This window comes from Gopherus evgoodei, chromosome 2 (genome assembly GCF_007399415.2).
Source record: "Gopherus evgoodei ecotype Sinaloan lineage chromosome 2, rGopEvg1_v1.p, whole genome shotgun sequence".
Classification (NCBI taxonomy): Eukaryota; Metazoa; Chordata; order Testudines; family Testudinidae; genus Gopherus; species Gopherus evgoodei.
This window is the reverse complement of record NC_044323.1, coordinates 115,624,143-115,642,341: the sequence shown is the minus strand read 5'-3', so window position 1 is coordinate 115,642,341 and position 18,199 is coordinate 115,624,143. Positions and strand designations below refer to the sequence as shown.

Sequence of the window (18,199 nt, the reverse complement as noted above, 5' to 3'; positions counted from 1 at the left end):
CCAGCTTATCCTTGATTACCCTCTCCGCCTGAGGACCCAGGGCCTGGTGCCCTTGTAGGTCAGGGTGCACCTGGCAGCCATATTGGCCTTCTACCCACTGGTGCAAGGACAGACGGTATTTTCCTATGCTATGACTGGCCAGTTCCTTAAGGGTTTGGACCGTCTTTTTCCGTACTCTAGACTCTTAGTCCCACAGTGGGACCTAAACCTGGTGTTGGCTTGTCTCACAGGGCCCCGGTTTGAACCACTGACCACGTGCTCCTGGTCTAACCTCTTGTGGAAGGTGTCCTTCCTGGTTGCAGTTACATCGGCCAGGCGAGTCTTGGAGCTCAGGGCCCTGACCTCTGAGCCAGTGTACACGGTCTTTCATAAGGACAAGGTCCAGCTCTGCCCACACCCTGCGTTCCTCCCGAAGGTGGTCTCCGCGTACCACATGGGTCAGGACATTTTTCTACCGGTCCTCTCCCCAAGCCTCACACGTCCAGTGAGGAGCACCGTCTCCACACGCTCAGCGTGTGGCGGGCTCTGGCTTTCTACCTCGAGTGGACTAAGCCGTTCAGAAAGTCCTCACAACTGTTTGTCGCCTCAGCTGAGTGCGCGAGGGGCCAGCCAATTTCCACTCAGAGGCTGTCCAATTGGATCACTTCATGCATCCACCCGCGATCGGGCGGGTGCCCCCCCCGCCACCCATCATGAGGGCACATTCGATTCTGGCGCAGGCCTCATCGGCTGCCTTCGTGGCCCACGTCCCCATCCAGGACATTTGTAGGGCCTTCCCATGGGACCCTCTGAAGGAGGGAATCCTTGGGCCTGTGACAGCCATGTGGTCTTCGATTCACACATTCACTTCGCACTATGCGATCGTCCTCCAGATCAGGGATGACACCGGGTTTGGCAGGGCTGTCCTCCATCCTGGGGGAACTTGTGAACTCCTACCCACCTGCAACAGATATAGCTTGGAATCACCTATTGTGGAATACACATGAGCAATCACTCGAAGAAGAAAAGAGTTACCTTTTCCGTAACTGGTGTTCTTCGAGATAGGTTGTTCATGTCTATTCCACATCCCACCCTCCTTCCCCTCTGTCGGAGTTGTCTAGCAAGAAGGAACTGAGGGTGGGGGGAGAGCACAGCTCCCCTTATACCGCACCGGGCAGGCGCCACTCCAGAGGTCATGGGGGCGCTTCCCCCCATGGATACTGCTAGGGGAAAAACTTCCGGCACCGGTGCACATGGCAAGCACACACACCTACTGTGGAATGGACATGAGCAACTGTCATAAACAGATAAGAAAGAGTTAATAGAACAGAAGTACTTCATGTCTCTTTTGACTGTAAAGGGTTAACAAGTTCAGTGAGCCTGGCTGTCATCTGACCAGAGGACCAATCAGAGGACAGGATACTTTCAAATCTTGAGGGAGGGAAGTTTTTGCGTGTGCTGTTAGATTTTGGTGGTTGTTCTCTCTGGGTTCTGAGAGTGACCAGACGTGCAACCAGGTTTCTCTCCAATCTCTCTGATACAGTCTTTTATATGTCCAGAATAGTAAGTACTAGGTAGATAAAGCGAGTTAGGCTTATGTTTGTTTTCTTTATTTGCAAATGTGTATTTGGGTGGAAGGAGTTCAAATTTGTATTTTGCTGAAAGGTTAATTTGTACTTGTATACTTAGGCTGGGAGGGTATTCCCAGTGTCTATAGCTGAAAGACCCTTAAATTTACAAAGATAATTTTTACTGTTTTTCTTTCTTTAATCAAAAGCTTTTCTTGTTTAAGAACCTGATTGGTTTTTGTTTTTTTTTTTTTAAATCCAGACTCCGTCCCCTGGGTGTGAGATCCCAGGGGACGGGGTCTGGATTCACCAGGGAATTGGTGGGGAGAAAAGAGGGAAGGGGGAGAGAGGTTATTTTCTCTCTGTGTTAGGATTACTTTCTCTCTCAGGGAGAGTCTGGGAGAGGGAGAGAGGAGGAGGGGGGAAGGTGAATTTTCCTCTCTGTTTTAAGATTCAAGGAGTTTGAATCACAGTGATCTTCTAGGGTAACCCAGGGAGGGGAAGCCTGGGAGAGGCAAAGGTGAGGGAAAGGGTTTACTTTCCTTGTGCTAAGATCCAGAGGGACTGGGTCTTGGGGGTCCCCGGGCAAGGTTTTGGGGGGACCAGAGTGTACCAGGCACTGGAATTCCTGGTTGGTGGCAGCGCTACATGTACTAAGCTGGTAATTGAGCTTAGAGGAATTCATGCTGGTACCCCACCTTTTGGATGCTAAGGTTCAGAGTGGGGAATTATACCATGACAGCAACACATCTCGAAGAACACCAGTTATGGAAAAAGTAACTGTCTTTTCTCTTGTTGTAGGAAGGATCTGTACTACAGTGCTACTGCAGCACAGAGGCAGTGCTGTAGCTGGGCTGCTGTAGCGTAGACATACCCTTAGTATGTTAAATTTTAGCCTGGGCTATGTCTATATGGCTAAATCTCAAAGGCAAGAAGTGTAAATATTGGTCTAAATATTTGGGGATATTAAATTAGGCAAGTGGAAAGGTAAATATTTATATCCACTTTAAGAGGTGTAGTTTTTGTTGTTAGCAAAATTCAAAACAACCTCCATACAAATTAAGCTATGGCAAGTAATTTCCTCTTGCTATGGTCTAATAATTTCATTTTAAAATTAAATTAGTCTGATTTTAAAAAGCAGAACGTGCCTTGCTATTAGAAAGTGATCTGTGAACTGAAGTTATGCTGTCTGTCTGAAATGCACTTTTATTTAAACTGCCAAAAGGCAGATTTACCTAAATGACCTTTTGACTAAACACATCTTCACAGTGATTATTCAGACATTCTTCTTAGGAGCTTTCAGAGCTCTTCTAAATGGGTCACTGTGGTCTGTCAACTGTATAATGGATGAAAGTGTCTAAATATATACTGACTTCTTCTTGAAAAGGTATTTTCAGAAGCAGTAATTTATCAAAGTGTACACATAGACACCTCTACAGCACACTTTGCTAGAGCAGAAAATAAAAACAACCAAGCAAGTCAGCAGCCTGGAAATGTGGTGCACCTTTATTTTCACTTTTAATCATTTATCAAGACAACACGAAGAATTAATGATAGAGTTTCAGCTTCAGCTATGAATTTCTGCACTTTTCATGAATATCAAGCCCTCAAATAACCTTTTCCATAAGTTCTTATTTGTGAATGTTGTTTCATAAATGTGACAGCCACAGAGAGAAACGGAGTCCTATTTTAAAATAAGTTTATTATTTAACTTGTTTAATAGGATATGATATCAGACATGCAATGCTAATGGGTTGTATGCTTCTTTTTGAGGAGGAGTTTAAAGTGACATGTTTTTCCGTATGATTTGTTTAAGCTTGATTTGCACAATGCTCATATCACAAAATAAATGTGTGATAGGATAGGTTGTCATCATTTCAAAGAGGAGACCCATGCAATATCATCTAAAGTCACCTTTTGCGTTCAACACTAAGACTATGTCTATATTCAAACCACTGCAGCTGCGCTGGTGTAGCACTTGAGTGGACACACTCACTACAGTGATGGGAGGGGTTGTCCCATCACGGTATTTAATCTACCTCCCTGAGAGGCAGTAGCTAGGTTGATGGAAGAATTCTCTGTTGACCTGGTGCTGTCTACAGCAGGGGTTAGGTCCGCTTAACTACATTGCTCAGGGGCATGGATTTTTCGCACCCTTGAGCGATGTAGCTTGGGTCCACCTAACTTTTTAGTGTAGACCTGACCTAAACTGCTGTCACTCATTTCATTTATGCAAACCAAGTTTACAAATAATTACCAAAATTAGATTACATCTTCCGCTACATCTACACTACAACCAGTACCACAGTACAGGAATGGAAGTGGTTTTTCTTTTCACTGTAGTAAATCCACCCCTTGAGAGGCAGTAGCTCGGTTGACAGAAGAATCCTTCCGTCAACCTAGGGTTGTCTATACCCAGTCTTAGGTCAGCTTAAATATGTCTCTCAGGGGTATGTGATATTTTTTTCACACCCCGAGAAACGGTTAGCTCAAGTTTTAGGTGTAGTTTTAGGCCTTGGTTTAGACTGGTCCTAGCATTCCGAGAGAAGTATGAGCAGTAGTCCAATTCCTTTAGTTTCTCTTTAATTCTGAAGCCTAGCCAAGCGAGGTTCATTACTGTTACAGTGACATTCAAGAAAGCAAGATGAAGCTGTCCTGGGGAGGCGCTGCACTGAAAGTCATAATGGGACGAAGGGCAATTCCTTTTATGTAGTATTTGTATGTTGGCTGCTCTTCACTATTGCAGACTGCATCTGTTATCCTCCTCTTGGAGTACTGTGTATCCTTTTTGTAATTTCTTCTGATTTTTGTGTGTGTGTTTTGCCAGGGGGAAATCTTCTAGGACGATTACTTTTGATCAATTTAAAGAAGCTCTTCAAGAACTCTCCAAGAAACGATTTAAAGACAAGAGCAATGAGGAAGCAATTCAAGAAATACATAAACTAATCGAAGGAAAAGCCCCGATCATATCTGGAGTAACGGTACAGTAGTACTTGAGTAGTGACATACAATAAATCTCACTCTCTTTTCCAAAGCTGTTTCCTTTTAGGAGCCTAAACACTGATTCAGAGACTTTATTTAAGGTAAAAAAAGGACCATTGTGATCATCTATCCCAGTGGTGGGCAACCTGTGGCCCACCGGCCACATGCGGCCCATCAGGGTAATGCACTGATGGGCTGCCAGATAGTTAGTTTGTTTACATTGGCATTGCCGCCTGCAGCTCCCAGTGGCTGCAGTTCACCATTCCTGGCCAATGGGAGCTGTGGGCAGCCGTTCAAATGTAAACAATCTATCTGGTGGCCTGCCAGCAGATTACCTGCCCACTACTGATCTAGCCTGACCTCCTGCATATTGCAGGCCACAGAATCTTACCTCTCCACCCCCATTTCTCAAATAGACCCCCAACCTCTGACTGATTTACCAGAGTTCTCAAATCGTAGTTTAAAGACTTGAAGTTACAGAGAATCCTTCATTTACTTTAGTTTAAACCAACTAGTGACCCATGCCCCATGCTTCAGATGAAGGTGAAAAAAACCCAGGGTCTCTGGCACTCTGACCTGGGAGAAATTCCTTCCCAACCCCAAATATGGGAATCAGTTAGATCCTGAGCATGTGGGCAAGATTCACCAGCCAGACACCTGGGAAAGAATTCTCTGAAGTAACTCAGAGCCCTCCTCATCTAGTGTCTCATCACTGGTCATTGCAGATATTTGTTGCTGAGGTGAACTGGGCACTGGCAATGAGCCTGGTTGAAATGTTTCTGCTGAAATAAATGGCAACAAAACTCATGACATATCTCAGTATCACACTATTGCAAAGGATACTACATAGTCCTGCTATGCTGCTCAGTGCCACCCAATAAGAAAATAAAGTCACAGTAGTCAGGAGCTCTAGCATGTGATCTGAGCAGAGTAATACTCATTATAAATTGTGCTGCAAGAAAAACGGGAGTTAAAGACAAGACTTGTTTAACAACTTTAAAAGGTTTTGATTAAATTCACAAAACCAAAAGAAAGCAAGGACTTGAGTCTTAAAATAAATCTAGCGCACAATATGGGACATGGGAATGTTAAGGGCAGAATTCTCAGTTTTGTATGGTCTGTTCTTAAATCTATTTTCTCCCCCTTAAGACTGAGAGACCCATAATGTTGTTCAGTGTTTTTAATATTGGTAGAGATACAGTTAGATAGGTTCTGTGTAACAAAACCAAGTTTTAAAAAGCCTAGTGTTGATAGATTTGTTCGTTTTTAATGTCAAGTTTCATTGCATTCCTCCTCTCCACCCCATTTCCCTACTGTTGTCACCCAAACAATGTAACATCTGGCCCAGTTACATGGGCTCATTTATTTTCACTATCAAAACTGAGTGAAATGCAAAATGAAATAGCATACATGATAAAAAGTAACATAGGACCAGTTTCTGGAGCAGTTTTAAAAACATGCCTACATTTAAGTATCTGAGTATGCCTGCTGAAGTTAAGTCAATGGGACAATTTACTTAACGTTAGGCATGTGTTCAACTATCTTACTGAAACTTAGCATGGGTCTTTTAATTTAAACTTTAATTTTAAACAGTCTTTCTGGAGAAGAGAGACAGATTCAGAGAGAGCAATTTTCATAATCCTTGTAGTACTTACCAGGTTTTTACAGGATCTTTGAAATTTGTGATAACTATAATGATGATGCAGTTCTAAGGTTCAATTAATTAAGGGCCAAATCTTGTTTCTGTTTGAAATCAGTAGTAACTTTGCAATTGATTTACATGGGATAAGTGTTTCGCCCTTTATCGTATTTGACATCTGCCAAAATTATGTTACGTTTTAGCCTCGCTGGAGTGCTTAACCTTGTGAACTACATTAACTAACTCACTACTTACTTTGATCTATGCACATTCTATAAAGCTTACTCCAGGCCCCTTCTAATCTTTGGTGTTGTCAGTAATTAGGTACTTAAATGAGCAATGGCTAACAATGCACACATACCTGCTTTCTGCATGTGTTGAGGGGCAGTGAGTGGTTTGCAGATGCACAATGTAGCACTATGTAAGTGCTTAGTATTCTCACTGAGATATGCCAGCACAGTAGTGGTTTTTTTTGTTTTTAAACCATTTTATTTATTTATTCACTCTAAACCAATGAAGCTTCAAGAAACCAAGCTGTTTGGATGAGATGAACAGATGCCACCACTGGTTTTTTTGACATCTTTGATTTTTTCTGTGGTAGGCAGGCAGAATGACTCTCCCCTGCACCTTTCCCTCTTGTATCAGCAAGCTATAGCATAGATAACATAAGGTCGGGGGAGAGAATGGAATTTGGGGAGTGAGGTGGAAGAAAATCAAACCTGGGGAAATAAGGGCGGATTTGAATTAGTTTTATTCCTTATGCAGGACTTCTAAGTTGATACATTTAACAGCGATGATCTCATAAGTGAAACTCAGATGGGAGTTCTTAAAATATGCTATGAGGAGCTCTCCATCATTGCTTTGGGGAGGGTTCTGATTGAGGTGGAACACAGTTTTATTCTGTTCCCCTGAATGTTGAAGGAGGGGTTATAGCATTCCTGTTCTTCTTGGTGACCATGAGGTGTTAACAGATGCAACAACCTATCACACAAACCTGAGTTGGAAGCTTTCCACAGTAGTCTGTCTACTAATCTGGTAACTCCAGATACTTTCCTCATCATTCTAGAATAAAAGCTTATTCTGAGAGTTTGTAGCCAGAATGACATTTAATTGAGATACAAAGTTGTTTGCAATGGCACCCTGAAAGGATTTGATCCCACTATCTCCATCCCAGTCTAGTTTAATTTTGAGATTTACCACTGTGCAGAGAGGAGCAATACGTTTTAAGACATTAGTGGAGAGGCCAGTGAAATGTTTTCCAAGGGTTACTCTTTTGTTTGTTTTCTGATGCTTTTGACTGTTCATGTTTTAACTGATTTTGTGTGTGCATATCAGGGCTGTGCATTCAGTTCTGCTGAAGACAGAATTAATCTGTATTTCTTGGTGTGTGTATATGAAGATTTTTTTGGCTTTTTAGGGGACCATTTTGGGGGCCCAAATAATATTTTAGGCATATCCCAGTATTTCAGTTGCTGGATGATGTAAATAATATGAAGTGGTACTCAGATGTTGGTAGACTTCAGTAGAAGATCAAGGGCTTTTGATGGCTTACCTTGGGTTGAGTTTTGGCTGAGTTTTTTTTTTTTTTTATAGTGGGGCACATCTCTTTTAAAGGACTGCCCATTCTTGCTTAGGGAGATCTCTGCTTCAGCAGTGAGATCTACTAGTCCTTATTTTCGAGATTGGAAGGTGCTGGGCACAGGCGCTCTTGCTATAAGGGATTCATATATTTTTTTCTTCAGAATGTTTTTAGAATAACAAAATTATCTGTTGGTTGATATGACTAGAAAGACAACAGTTAGCAGCCCATGAGTGGAAATGTTGATCTGTATTCTGGAATGTGAGCTGCATCAGCATTCCTGCAAAACATTATCAAATGGTTATGCACTGCAAACAGATGTGTTGGAATACTGATTTTTGTACAGGGGTTTTCCCTCATGTTGGCAGAAGCGTGGAAACCGAAATTGCAACTGATGGCTCAGTTGTTTGGGAGAGTGAAAATAACTGAATGAAGGGAAGAGAGGTGATTCTTAGGAGTCCAGAGAATCCCATAAATCAATTCCATTCCAATTTTGGTGGTGACAGAGGTAAGAGATATTTTGGGAAAGTGCCTGTGACAAATCAAGATGACCCAGGCTTTGTCATGGGTCTTTTGTGTCTCTCAGCACTTTATCTGCCCATTCTACACCAAACAGCTCCTGATAGTTCAGAAAATGCCCTGGGCAGCTTAATTTGGCAATCCAGAATGGATTCTTTGTAGAAGGGCTAGAAGTTTAACTCGGCTCTGCTGGAAAATGCTGGATTCAATAACTTAATTAATCTTTTTTTTAAGGGTGGAGCTCTGTTCAGCTTTGTGCCGTCCCAAGTTGGGGTAATCACATGTGCAAATGGATATTTACCAGATATAGCCCGGATACATAGGTACATGCATGCACACGCTTTTTTTGTGATCGAAAATATTCATTAGGGGATGGATCATAAAATGGTGTCTTGACAACAAAAGCTTAGATGTATGTGAACTATTGTCTTGAGAATAATTTACTTAGAAGCGCCGTATAAATAAAAAAATGAAATGTGGCTAATTATCTCACAATTCAAGCACCTGGAAGGGTTGCTAAATTAAAGAGCAGAACTGTTTGCCTGCTCTTCAGCTAAAACCCATCATTATGAAGGAGAAGATAGGTGGCTGGCTAAGTGGGTTAAGTAGCACTGTATTTAAAGAACCACAGAGTTAATTTAAATACAGTGCTACATTTTGGGGTTTTTAGGCACGCACAGGCGGGGGCAAGCACATAACTTCGTCCCTGTCTTCAAATGTTGTAAGATATTATTTACATCAGAAACAAACACTGACCCAGAGGCCATAGAGCAAGAAGTAAAACTCCTTTAACTTGGTAGGATGGGGAGATCATTTGGGTGCTCCAGTTAAATAGCAATCCTTGAAGCTTTGAAGGAAAAAGGAAATTTAGATGCTTTGGTCTAAGAGTTGGCTTCTTTTCCAAGTTCTGTCACTGCTGTAACACCCAAATATCATCCTTTTCAGGCTGCTTGACAACTTAACCCTTTTTCAGAAGAGGGGTTTCCTGTCCACTTCTGGGGGGGGGGCAGCATTTAGGGATCTGGGGCAAAAATCTGTCAGGGACAGTACTTGGTCCTGCTGTGAAAGCAGGGGACTGGACTCAATGGCCTTTCCTTTCCAGTTCTATGAGATAGGTATATCTCCATATAATGATGAATGTATTGGGAAGGTGTAATCTACAGACCTGTAATCCCCTCACCAGTAATTGTAAAGAGCTGTCTAAAATTCAAGTTGTTGGGCTGAAGTCCTGTTTGCACTCATACCCCTGGCCCATGTGGGATATAAAACCAATTTACTCCAGACAAAGAGATACATGGTTCAGATTACATAGTAATGTTTTAGACTATAAGATATTTCCTAGATTGTGAACTCTTTGGGCCAGAGATCATACCTTCTGTATTCCGAAAGAGCGTACTCTGAACAAATAAAGGAGTAGAGTGGATAAAGTTACAGCTCACATGGCAAAACAAAATCAGAAATAAATTAATTGGCCATCATCTCGAACATGCAGGCCATTTACTAATGTGAATTTAAAAGAACTCGTACAGAAGAGTCCATGCAGAGGCAGCTGTTTCTTTGCTCCATACTGTATAGTGCAGATGTACTACTGAGAAGAGTTAACTTGCCCCAACCTATAGCTTATCCGTGGACCAATTGCCAGTCCAGCCCCCATACTTAGTTTGGTCCATGGCTGAAGAGACAACATTTTGACAGAGCAAGTTGCATACACAACAGCACATACGGGGAGTTCTGTTGAAATTTGGAATGTCTCATAAGCCAGCTGAAGAGCCTGCATAAATATCCTACAGGTTTACTTATAACAAACTAGTGTCCATTGGATCCCTTTCAGTTGAAGGCAAGAGTTCCTCTTTTCTTTGCTTGCATCAGAATGGCAGGGATGAAGAAGCAATATGGGAACTCAGTTTGGTTTTCTGGAGGCTAAAATAAGTCTGTGTAAACAACCACATGCTTGCTTTGAAAAAAATCTTCTCGTTCAGGCCCCCTGCCTTATAAGTACTTTGGATAATTTTTTTAGCCCGGGCTTAGTAGAAGAGTTAAGTCAGAAGGCTAAAAAGTTATTGAAGACCAGTATTTCTATTGGCCTGCTTAATTCTTTTAAATACCTGGATATAAAGAACAGTTGACCTTAACTAAATCATGCCCTGTGGTATCTCCACTAACCTCTGACAGAAGAGACCTGGAAAGATGAGAGTCCTTGTCTTTGTAGGAAAACAGACCTGCTTGAAAATGGACATCTTACCATGATCGTTTTGTCCACATCTTCCCAATCCCACATTCCAGTGCCATTTGTTTCATGGATGTAGAAAAATATTTTATTCTTATATTAACCAAGAATTTATTAGAAGTAAATGAGTTTGGCCAAAGAAGCATCTTGCATTTCTTAATTCTGTATAGCAGCAAGTCTAAAATTCTCTGGATTGATCTTTTGATAAGAATGAGAAACTCATTCATTAATCACTACAGAGTGAGAGCAAATTAGATTGTGGAACTAAATTTGCCTATGCTATCTGCCTATGTTTTCAAAGACATGGTCTACACTCAACTTCACTATTTCTTTAGTGTTCTATTAACATAAACAAAGCATTTAGAAAACTAGTAAGTGTAGTAGAAATAGTATCGTCTGAGTATTCGTCTAGCTGAGCACGTACAAATTTCACAATCTGTGAACATACCTGGACCAAGAAAATCTGGAAGACAAAGAAATGGAAACTGATGCTATTGTATTATCATCTCTAATGTCTTTTATACAAATCCAAAAGAAATATGAAATTGCCAAGATAGAATTCTCTGTCTGTTGGATGTTCACACTTCTGGAAGCATGGTGGACAATCAGTTTGTCTCTTGTGCTAATAGAAGGTCAGACAGGCTTGTCATCACCTGCTTGTAATACAAACAAGGGTAGGATTCTTCTCAATACCTTCAGATACAGTCGGAGAAAAGATCTACACGTTACTCAATTAATTTGGAGAGAGAGACTGTCAGTTTCCATGGATGCTACTTTTATGTTTCTTTCTTCTTGACTCCCCTGGTGCTGGAACTGTTCTCAATAGATGGCTCTAGCTTGTGATGGAAATGCACATAATGGGTGGGATCACTGTTTTCTTTGTTCTAAGATTGTGAAATTGAGACACTGTTTTGAAGGCTTGTGGCCCGATTTTTCAGAGGTAATGAGCATCCTCATTTTCCAATGGCTTCATTGGGAATTGTGGTTGCTTGGTGACTTTGCAACAGAAGAGTTTAAAATCATTAGCAAGTTGATGTGAAATCCTCTAGCAAAGTCCACAGACCTGAATTTATTGGAAAACTAGATCAGTGGTTTTCAAAATTTTTTCTGGGCACCCAGTTGAAGAAAATTGTTGATGCCCACAAGCCAATAGAGCTAGGGATGAGGAGTTTGCGGTGTGAGAGGGGCTCAGGGCTGGGGCAGAAGGTTGAGGTGTGGGGCTGGGAATGAGGGGTTCATGGTATGGGAGGGGGTTCTGGGCTGGGGCAGGGGATTGGGATGTGGAAGGGGGTCAGGGCTCTGGCCTGGGGGTGCAGGCTCTGGGGTGGGGCTTGAGGCTGAGGAGTTTGGGGTGCAGGGGTTCCAGGTTTCAGGGGGGCTCAGGGCAGGGTCAGGGGATTGGGGCGTAGGGTTGGGGTGCTGACTTACCTCTGGCGGCTCCCAGTCAGCAGTGCAGCCAGGGTGCAGAGGCAGGCTTCCCACCTGGCCTGGGACCGTGCTACACCCCGGAAGCAGCCAGCAGCAGATCCAGCTCCTAGGCAGAAGTATGCGACTCTCACTCGCAGGCACTGCAATTCCTCCCCCCCGAGCCCCTGGTTCCCAGCCAATGGAAGTGTGGAGCCAGTACTCAGGACAGGCGCAGCATATGGAGCCCCATGGCCCCCCTGCCTAGAAGCCAGACCCTCTGCTGGCTGCTTCCTGGGCGCAGCACAGTGTCGGAACAGGTAGGCACTCTAGCCTGCCTTAGCCAGGCAGCACCACTGAGGGGACTTTTAACATCCCGGTCGGTGGTGCTGACCAGAGCAACCCAGCGCCTGACATGTCGCAATTCAGTACTGGGTCGTGACCCGAACTTCGAAAAATGTTGAACTAGACAATTAGAGAAATGAGGGAGAGTTGCTAAATTGTAGGATGTAGCTGTTTTATTACATCTATTGCTGTCTACCACACTTTAGAGAGAGTATTGCTCTGGCAGTGAAAACGGGTTTGATCCTTGTCGGTGAAGTATGGACCTTTTTGTTGATGTGCATTAGACCTGGCACTGGGGTGGTTCTATGAGGTAACAATAGAAAAATGTGTAGATGCCTGGGAAAATAAGTCACAAAATGAAGAAAGTTCCCAAATAAATGACTGGCAACTTCTGAAAACAAATGTAGCATTGGAGACATTCTGCACTGATGTACGCCTTCTGAAGTCCCAGTGAAACCAATGGGGTTAAATTAATTGTACATCTGCTCAGAAATCGACTGTGTGTGTGTGTTCTGTCCTAACTTCAGCAATCCCAGGGCTTGAATTCGATTATATGGATAAGTCTATTAAACCTTTACTTGTCACTGCTGTTCATGTTGGGGGGGGGAGGGGGGAGAGAAAGTCGGAGCATGTCATTTTTTATCCAGCTCTTTCAGATGTGCCCTTACAACCCATCAGAACTGAATTCTGTCCTGAAGACTAATCTGCTGAAGTTTAAGGAAGTCACCTAAAATGTAGAGGGTGTCTCGTGACGTGAGAATGTGTAACGTGTAAAACTGAAGTTCAGCAAAGTAAGCAGAGATGAAGATGAGGCCAGTGCTATACAATGTGTGTGTTTTAAAATAGGGACCGTGGTCTTAACTTCACACTGAAAAGATTGTCTCTTGCATGTGAATTATTTGTTTACAAAACAAACAGCCTTAATTGTTGGTAGCATCCTGTGGTGTGTGGGTAAAGAACTATTTTAGCAACAATGTTCTATAAACACATATAAGAAAAACCTAAGTTTACCCCTTTGACTACTTGCAAAAAGCAAAGCTTATTAGTAAGTTTCCAGCCCCTACAGCTGCTTCCAGTGTCTGGGGAGACTGAAGGATACTTCGGCAAGCATCACAGCTTGATTAACTTTTTTTCTACTTACTTGGGGATCATTCGCTCATCCCACAGACCATACAATCTGGTCTGGCTTCTTTATTTTTTTTTAATGGGCTTGGGTCAGCACTGTCCAAATGGGGGAAATGCTTGTAGCAGGAAGCTCCTGGTTCTCACTTAGAGAGGGAATTAGGCACCTATAAATAAACCTAACCAATAAATGCCCCAAATGCATTTTGTCTTACAACCTGCCCTTTGCTGATATGCTGCTGCAACTATTGTTCTGAGCAGCCAAGGGGCTGAGATGAGGGATTTTCCCCTCCACTTCCAGCCTATATAACAGATGGGGACTCATGCTGTTGCTCACCAATTGCCTAATTTAGCTGTTCCTTATACTGAAAATCATGCGTCTGTGGGTGGTGGAGGATGGAGAGGAAAGGGCCATGTGTTTTGCACCAAAGCCCTGACTAACCCTTTGCTCACACCTGTTGCAAACTCCATGCTCTGTGTAATTACATTGGTATTTTAAATTATTTTTTGGCAATTATCAGTGTTTTTGGCCCACTGAAACCTTCACAGCAAGTGATGTGGGGGCTGGAGGGGAGACTTGACTATACACAGGAGCCTGGGTACTCCCCAGTAAACTGGTCCTGAAGTCTGCAGCAAGAACCCCCGGCTTCCGGCTGCTGCTGACGGGCATGTCATGTCCTGAGAGTGCTGCATTTGCAGTAGGTGCTAATGTATTGTGGATGTGCTGAAACAGCTCTACAAATAGTACACATGTATGCAAGCATTCTACATGCAGTGCAAGGTGGATATGGACGCCAGCCCACATAACAATCTTGTTCTTACAATCCCATTTCAAAAACACTATGGGTATTCTGCCTGCAAGAAAGCAAAACTGGGTTATTCGTTACAAGAAAATTAACAAGCTAACTATGTGGCTGAGGTCTAGCATGTCTCCCACACCAGTCAGCTGTGAATTAGGACAGCTGCAGCAGTGGACGGTTTTGGTCAGCATTAATACAAGTAGCTGTGGACTATCTAAGCTGCCCACACTCCAGCATGTGACAGTCTATATACAGAGTATATGCCAGATACAGTAATGCTTTGAGTACATATTAACCACAGTAAGATCCTTGTTGGGCATCAGGCCAAGAGTCCAACTCTGCCATGTTGTCTGAGCTTATTCATTTTATTATACTTTGGTTTTGTCTGTTTGTGCAGCTAAGGCGAGTGCTGATGGGGGTGTATTTCCTACTATCACTGTGACTGCAGTGTACTGGTGATCAGTGATAAATCAGGACAAACAAAATAAAGCCCCATATAAAGTACTGCCATGTCAAAACAAACCAATAAAATATACCTATTTGCAAGAGTGGCACTTCTTCCCAGCCATTCATTTTCATTTCTGTATGAATCCAAGGGTGAAATGGAGCTTTACCCCTGGATTCACATAGGGGTAAAGCTCAAAAAAAGCTCCAAAAAGGGCCCAGATATCTTTCAACATTATTTGAGAAATAAATACTCCAGAAGCCTCATTCCTGCAGCTCTTACCAACGTTTTCTGTAATGTTGGCCTATTCCATATGACCTAACCCTTCTGCCCCAAAACCAAGCCCCAAAGTTGCACTGTAGAACATCTTATTCTGTGTACTGGTGCTGAAAGCCCGTCCTATCTCCCCAGTATAATTAGTAAAGTCATAAGTATAAAAAAAGCTGCAAACATGAATGATGATTGCCACAATCAGCACACACAATAATCCCATTGTGTAGGTGAGTGTGTTAGTTTGTGTGGGAGTTGTATTGTTTTGGGAGAATTGTGTTGATTTGTGTGGATGGCAGTTGGACCAAGTAAACCACCACCTGTGCAGTCTTCCTCATATGATCAATGAAATTGTTCCATGCAAACTAAGTGTAGAGTAAGGGTGGTGATGGTTGAGCTACCTCTGATCTCACAATGGTCTGATTCTTGACATGGCATAGCTCCATGCCTTCCTGTAGCTGTACACTGCACAGGTATAATTCATAAAGTCAAAATGGCTGAAAACTTAAAAAGTGGACAATAGCAGACAAGGGATCCCAGTGGTATTCTGAACAGAGAGCTCTGAACCACACTTGCTGCGGTTTCCATCGTTTCAAAGTGGCTCAACAGACATTTCAGGTGTGTTGGGTTTGTTTGCAGGGAGGGGAGGGGAGAAATATAAATTGGTTTATTCAATATCTAACAAAAAGTTAACGTATTTTTAAGGCCACCTCCATTATGTTGTTATGTTGCATGTCCCCATCAAATGTCATTAGTGTAAAGCAAAATATAATTTGGAAACATTCAGCTTCGTTATTTAACTGGTGATGGGGGCACGTTGCTCTCAGTGGTGGAGGGTCCTTGACATTGGAGTCCATATCTGTCTTCAGTGTTGTCAGGGTTCCTTCCCCACTCTGAACTCTGGGGTACAGATGTGAGGACCTGCATAAAAGACCCCCCTAAGCTTATTTTTACCAGCTTAGGTTAAAAACTTCCCAAGGCACAAATTCCTTTCTAGGCTTAGTATCGCTGCCACCACTAAGGGCTTGTCTACATCAGAAAGTTGCAGCGCTGGTGAGGGAGTTACAGCGCTGAAACTTAGGAGGTGTACACATCTGCAGGGCACCACCAGCGCTGCAACTCCATTGCAGCGCTGGCCGTACTCCCGTTTTGTCTTGGGTGTAGAGGATCCAGCGCTGGTGATCCAGCACTGGTAATCAAGTATAGACACTTACCAGCGCTTTTCTTGACCTCCGTGGAATAAGCAGGTATCCCAGCATACCTGAGAGAGCCTCTGGTAATCAAGCTGGTCTCCTTTCCCGGTTTGCTCTCTCGTTCCCCGAACCGCCGAGCAAGCAGGTCTCCTTCCCTGCGGTTTGCAGGGTGGTTCGGGGAACGCGAGAGCAAACCGCAGCGAAGCTGGTCTCCTTTCCCAGTTTGCTCTCGCGTTCCCCGACCCCCCTTGAAGCCGCCCAACAGCGCTGCAGTGTGGCCACATCTAACACCACTTGCAGCCCTGGTTGCTGTAAGTGTGGCCACTCTGCAGCGCTGGCCCTATACAGCTGTACTAATACAGCTGTAACAACCAGCGCTGCAAAATTTTAGATGTAGACATGGCCTAAGTGATTTAAACAAACATTCAGAGAGGGCCATTTGGAGCCCTACCTTCCCCAAATATCCCCCCAAGTCCCTACACCCCCTTTTCCTGGGGAGGCTTGAGAATATATCCTCACCAATTGGACCCAAACTCTTGGATCTTAAGAACAATGAAAAATCAATCAGGTTCTTAAAAGAATTTTAATTAAAGAAGAGGTAAAAGAATCACCTCTGTAAAATCAGGATGGTAGGTACTTTACAGAATAACAAAAGACTCAAGAACGCAGAGGATTTCCCCTCTAGGCAAAACTTAAAGTTACAAAAACGGGGATAAACCTTCCTTTTAGCACAGGGAAAATTCACAAGCTAAAACAAAAGGTAATCTAACGCATTTCTTTTCTGATATTACTATTTCAGCAAGACTAGATGCTTAGTTCAGATATACTTAAGAAGATATAATTTCCCCACCTGGTTTCTTGGCTGGCTCTGAGAGAGACAGACCAAAACCTTCCCCCAAAGATCTGAAAGTATCTTCTCCCCTTATTGGTCCTTTTGGCTACGTGTCACCCAGGTTATCTGAGCTTCTTATCCCTTTACAGGTAAAAGAGGAATTAACCCTTTATAGGGTAAAGAGGGATTTTATGCTACCCTTAGCTGTATGTTTGACTGGTGTACTAAAACCTGAGTGTGTTGAGATTTAGGACAAAGTGAAAGTAGTGCTTTTCTTCTCTCGGCCCTCTTGACAAAGGGGGTACGTATTTGAGTTGTGTTGTATTTAATGGAAGTTGCTTGTCTGTTTTCACAATGTGTTGTTATAAAAACCTGCTAATGTGACCAGGTAGACGGGCCAAATTTTTTCTAACAAAACTATTTTGTGGATAAATTGTCTTTTTTCTTTATTAAACAAACAAAAAAAATCAAAAAATTTAAAAAATGGAAAACAACTTTGGGGGTATTTTGGGGTCGTGATTTTCTTCTGTTCTTATAGGTTTTTATACTGCACTTATTGCTGTTGTATCTGAGTGCCTTCCAGTAGTGCATTAATCAGTGTGATTACACATCTGTTGTGTTGTTTGTTCTCTCATCTGCTCCCCAGAGGGAGAAGCATGTGTGATGGAGTGTCTTGTTTTGGCGTGGTGGTAGTGGTGGTGTTAAATGTACCTGTTGCTGTGTGTTTATATTAGAGAAGGTGAATGGTGAGGTTGTGATGATGTTTAGCTCCTGGGAGAGTTCATCCCATGATCTGAGATCACCCCTAGAGAAGGTTCTGTTTCCTGCACAGAAAAACTTTACTCTTGTTGTGAGTTTCATTGTACCAGAGGAGAGTAACTGTCAGTTACGGCCGGCAGCCTTTTAGATATCCCGAGCCCATACCAGGGCACTTTGAAGATAAGGACTGAGACTTTGAACTTGATCAGAAATTCTCTGGGAAGCCAGTGTATAGAGCAGACGACAAGTCTGGTGTGCTCTCAGTCATCTGTGTAACTGAGGACGTGCACTGCAGCGTTTTGTGCTAGTTGAAGTTTCCTAAGGGCTGAAAATATATTGCATTGCTGAAGTCTAGACAAGAGGTGGGGTTTTTTTGGTGATTTTTTTTTACCAGTTTTATTCCCAATGTTACCAAAATTATTATCAACATTGGTTTGCTGAAAACTGGGTTTAGGTTAAAAAAATTAAAAAAAAATTGTTTAAGTCTTACAGAAACAACTTTGAAATTATGAAATCTTTCATGAATTTTTTTTTAT

The 18,199-nt window shown here is 42.8% G+C and overlaps 1 protein-coding gene across 2 annotated transcripts in view; it reads left to right on the top strand.

The window, feature by feature from the left end:
• TPPP (tubulin polymerization promoting protein) overlaps window positions 1-18,199 on the top strand; it is a 124,163-nt gene that overhangs the window by 102,046 nt on the left and 3,918 nt on the right. For both annotated transcript variants that reach the window (XM_030551549.1, XM_030551548.1), the window contains one exon: window positions 4,375-4,528. In XM_030551549.1, the coding sequence (XP_030407409.1) occupies window positions 4,375-4,528 (154 nt within the window). The remainder of the gene's footprint in view (window positions 1-4,374; window positions 4,529-18,199) is intronic.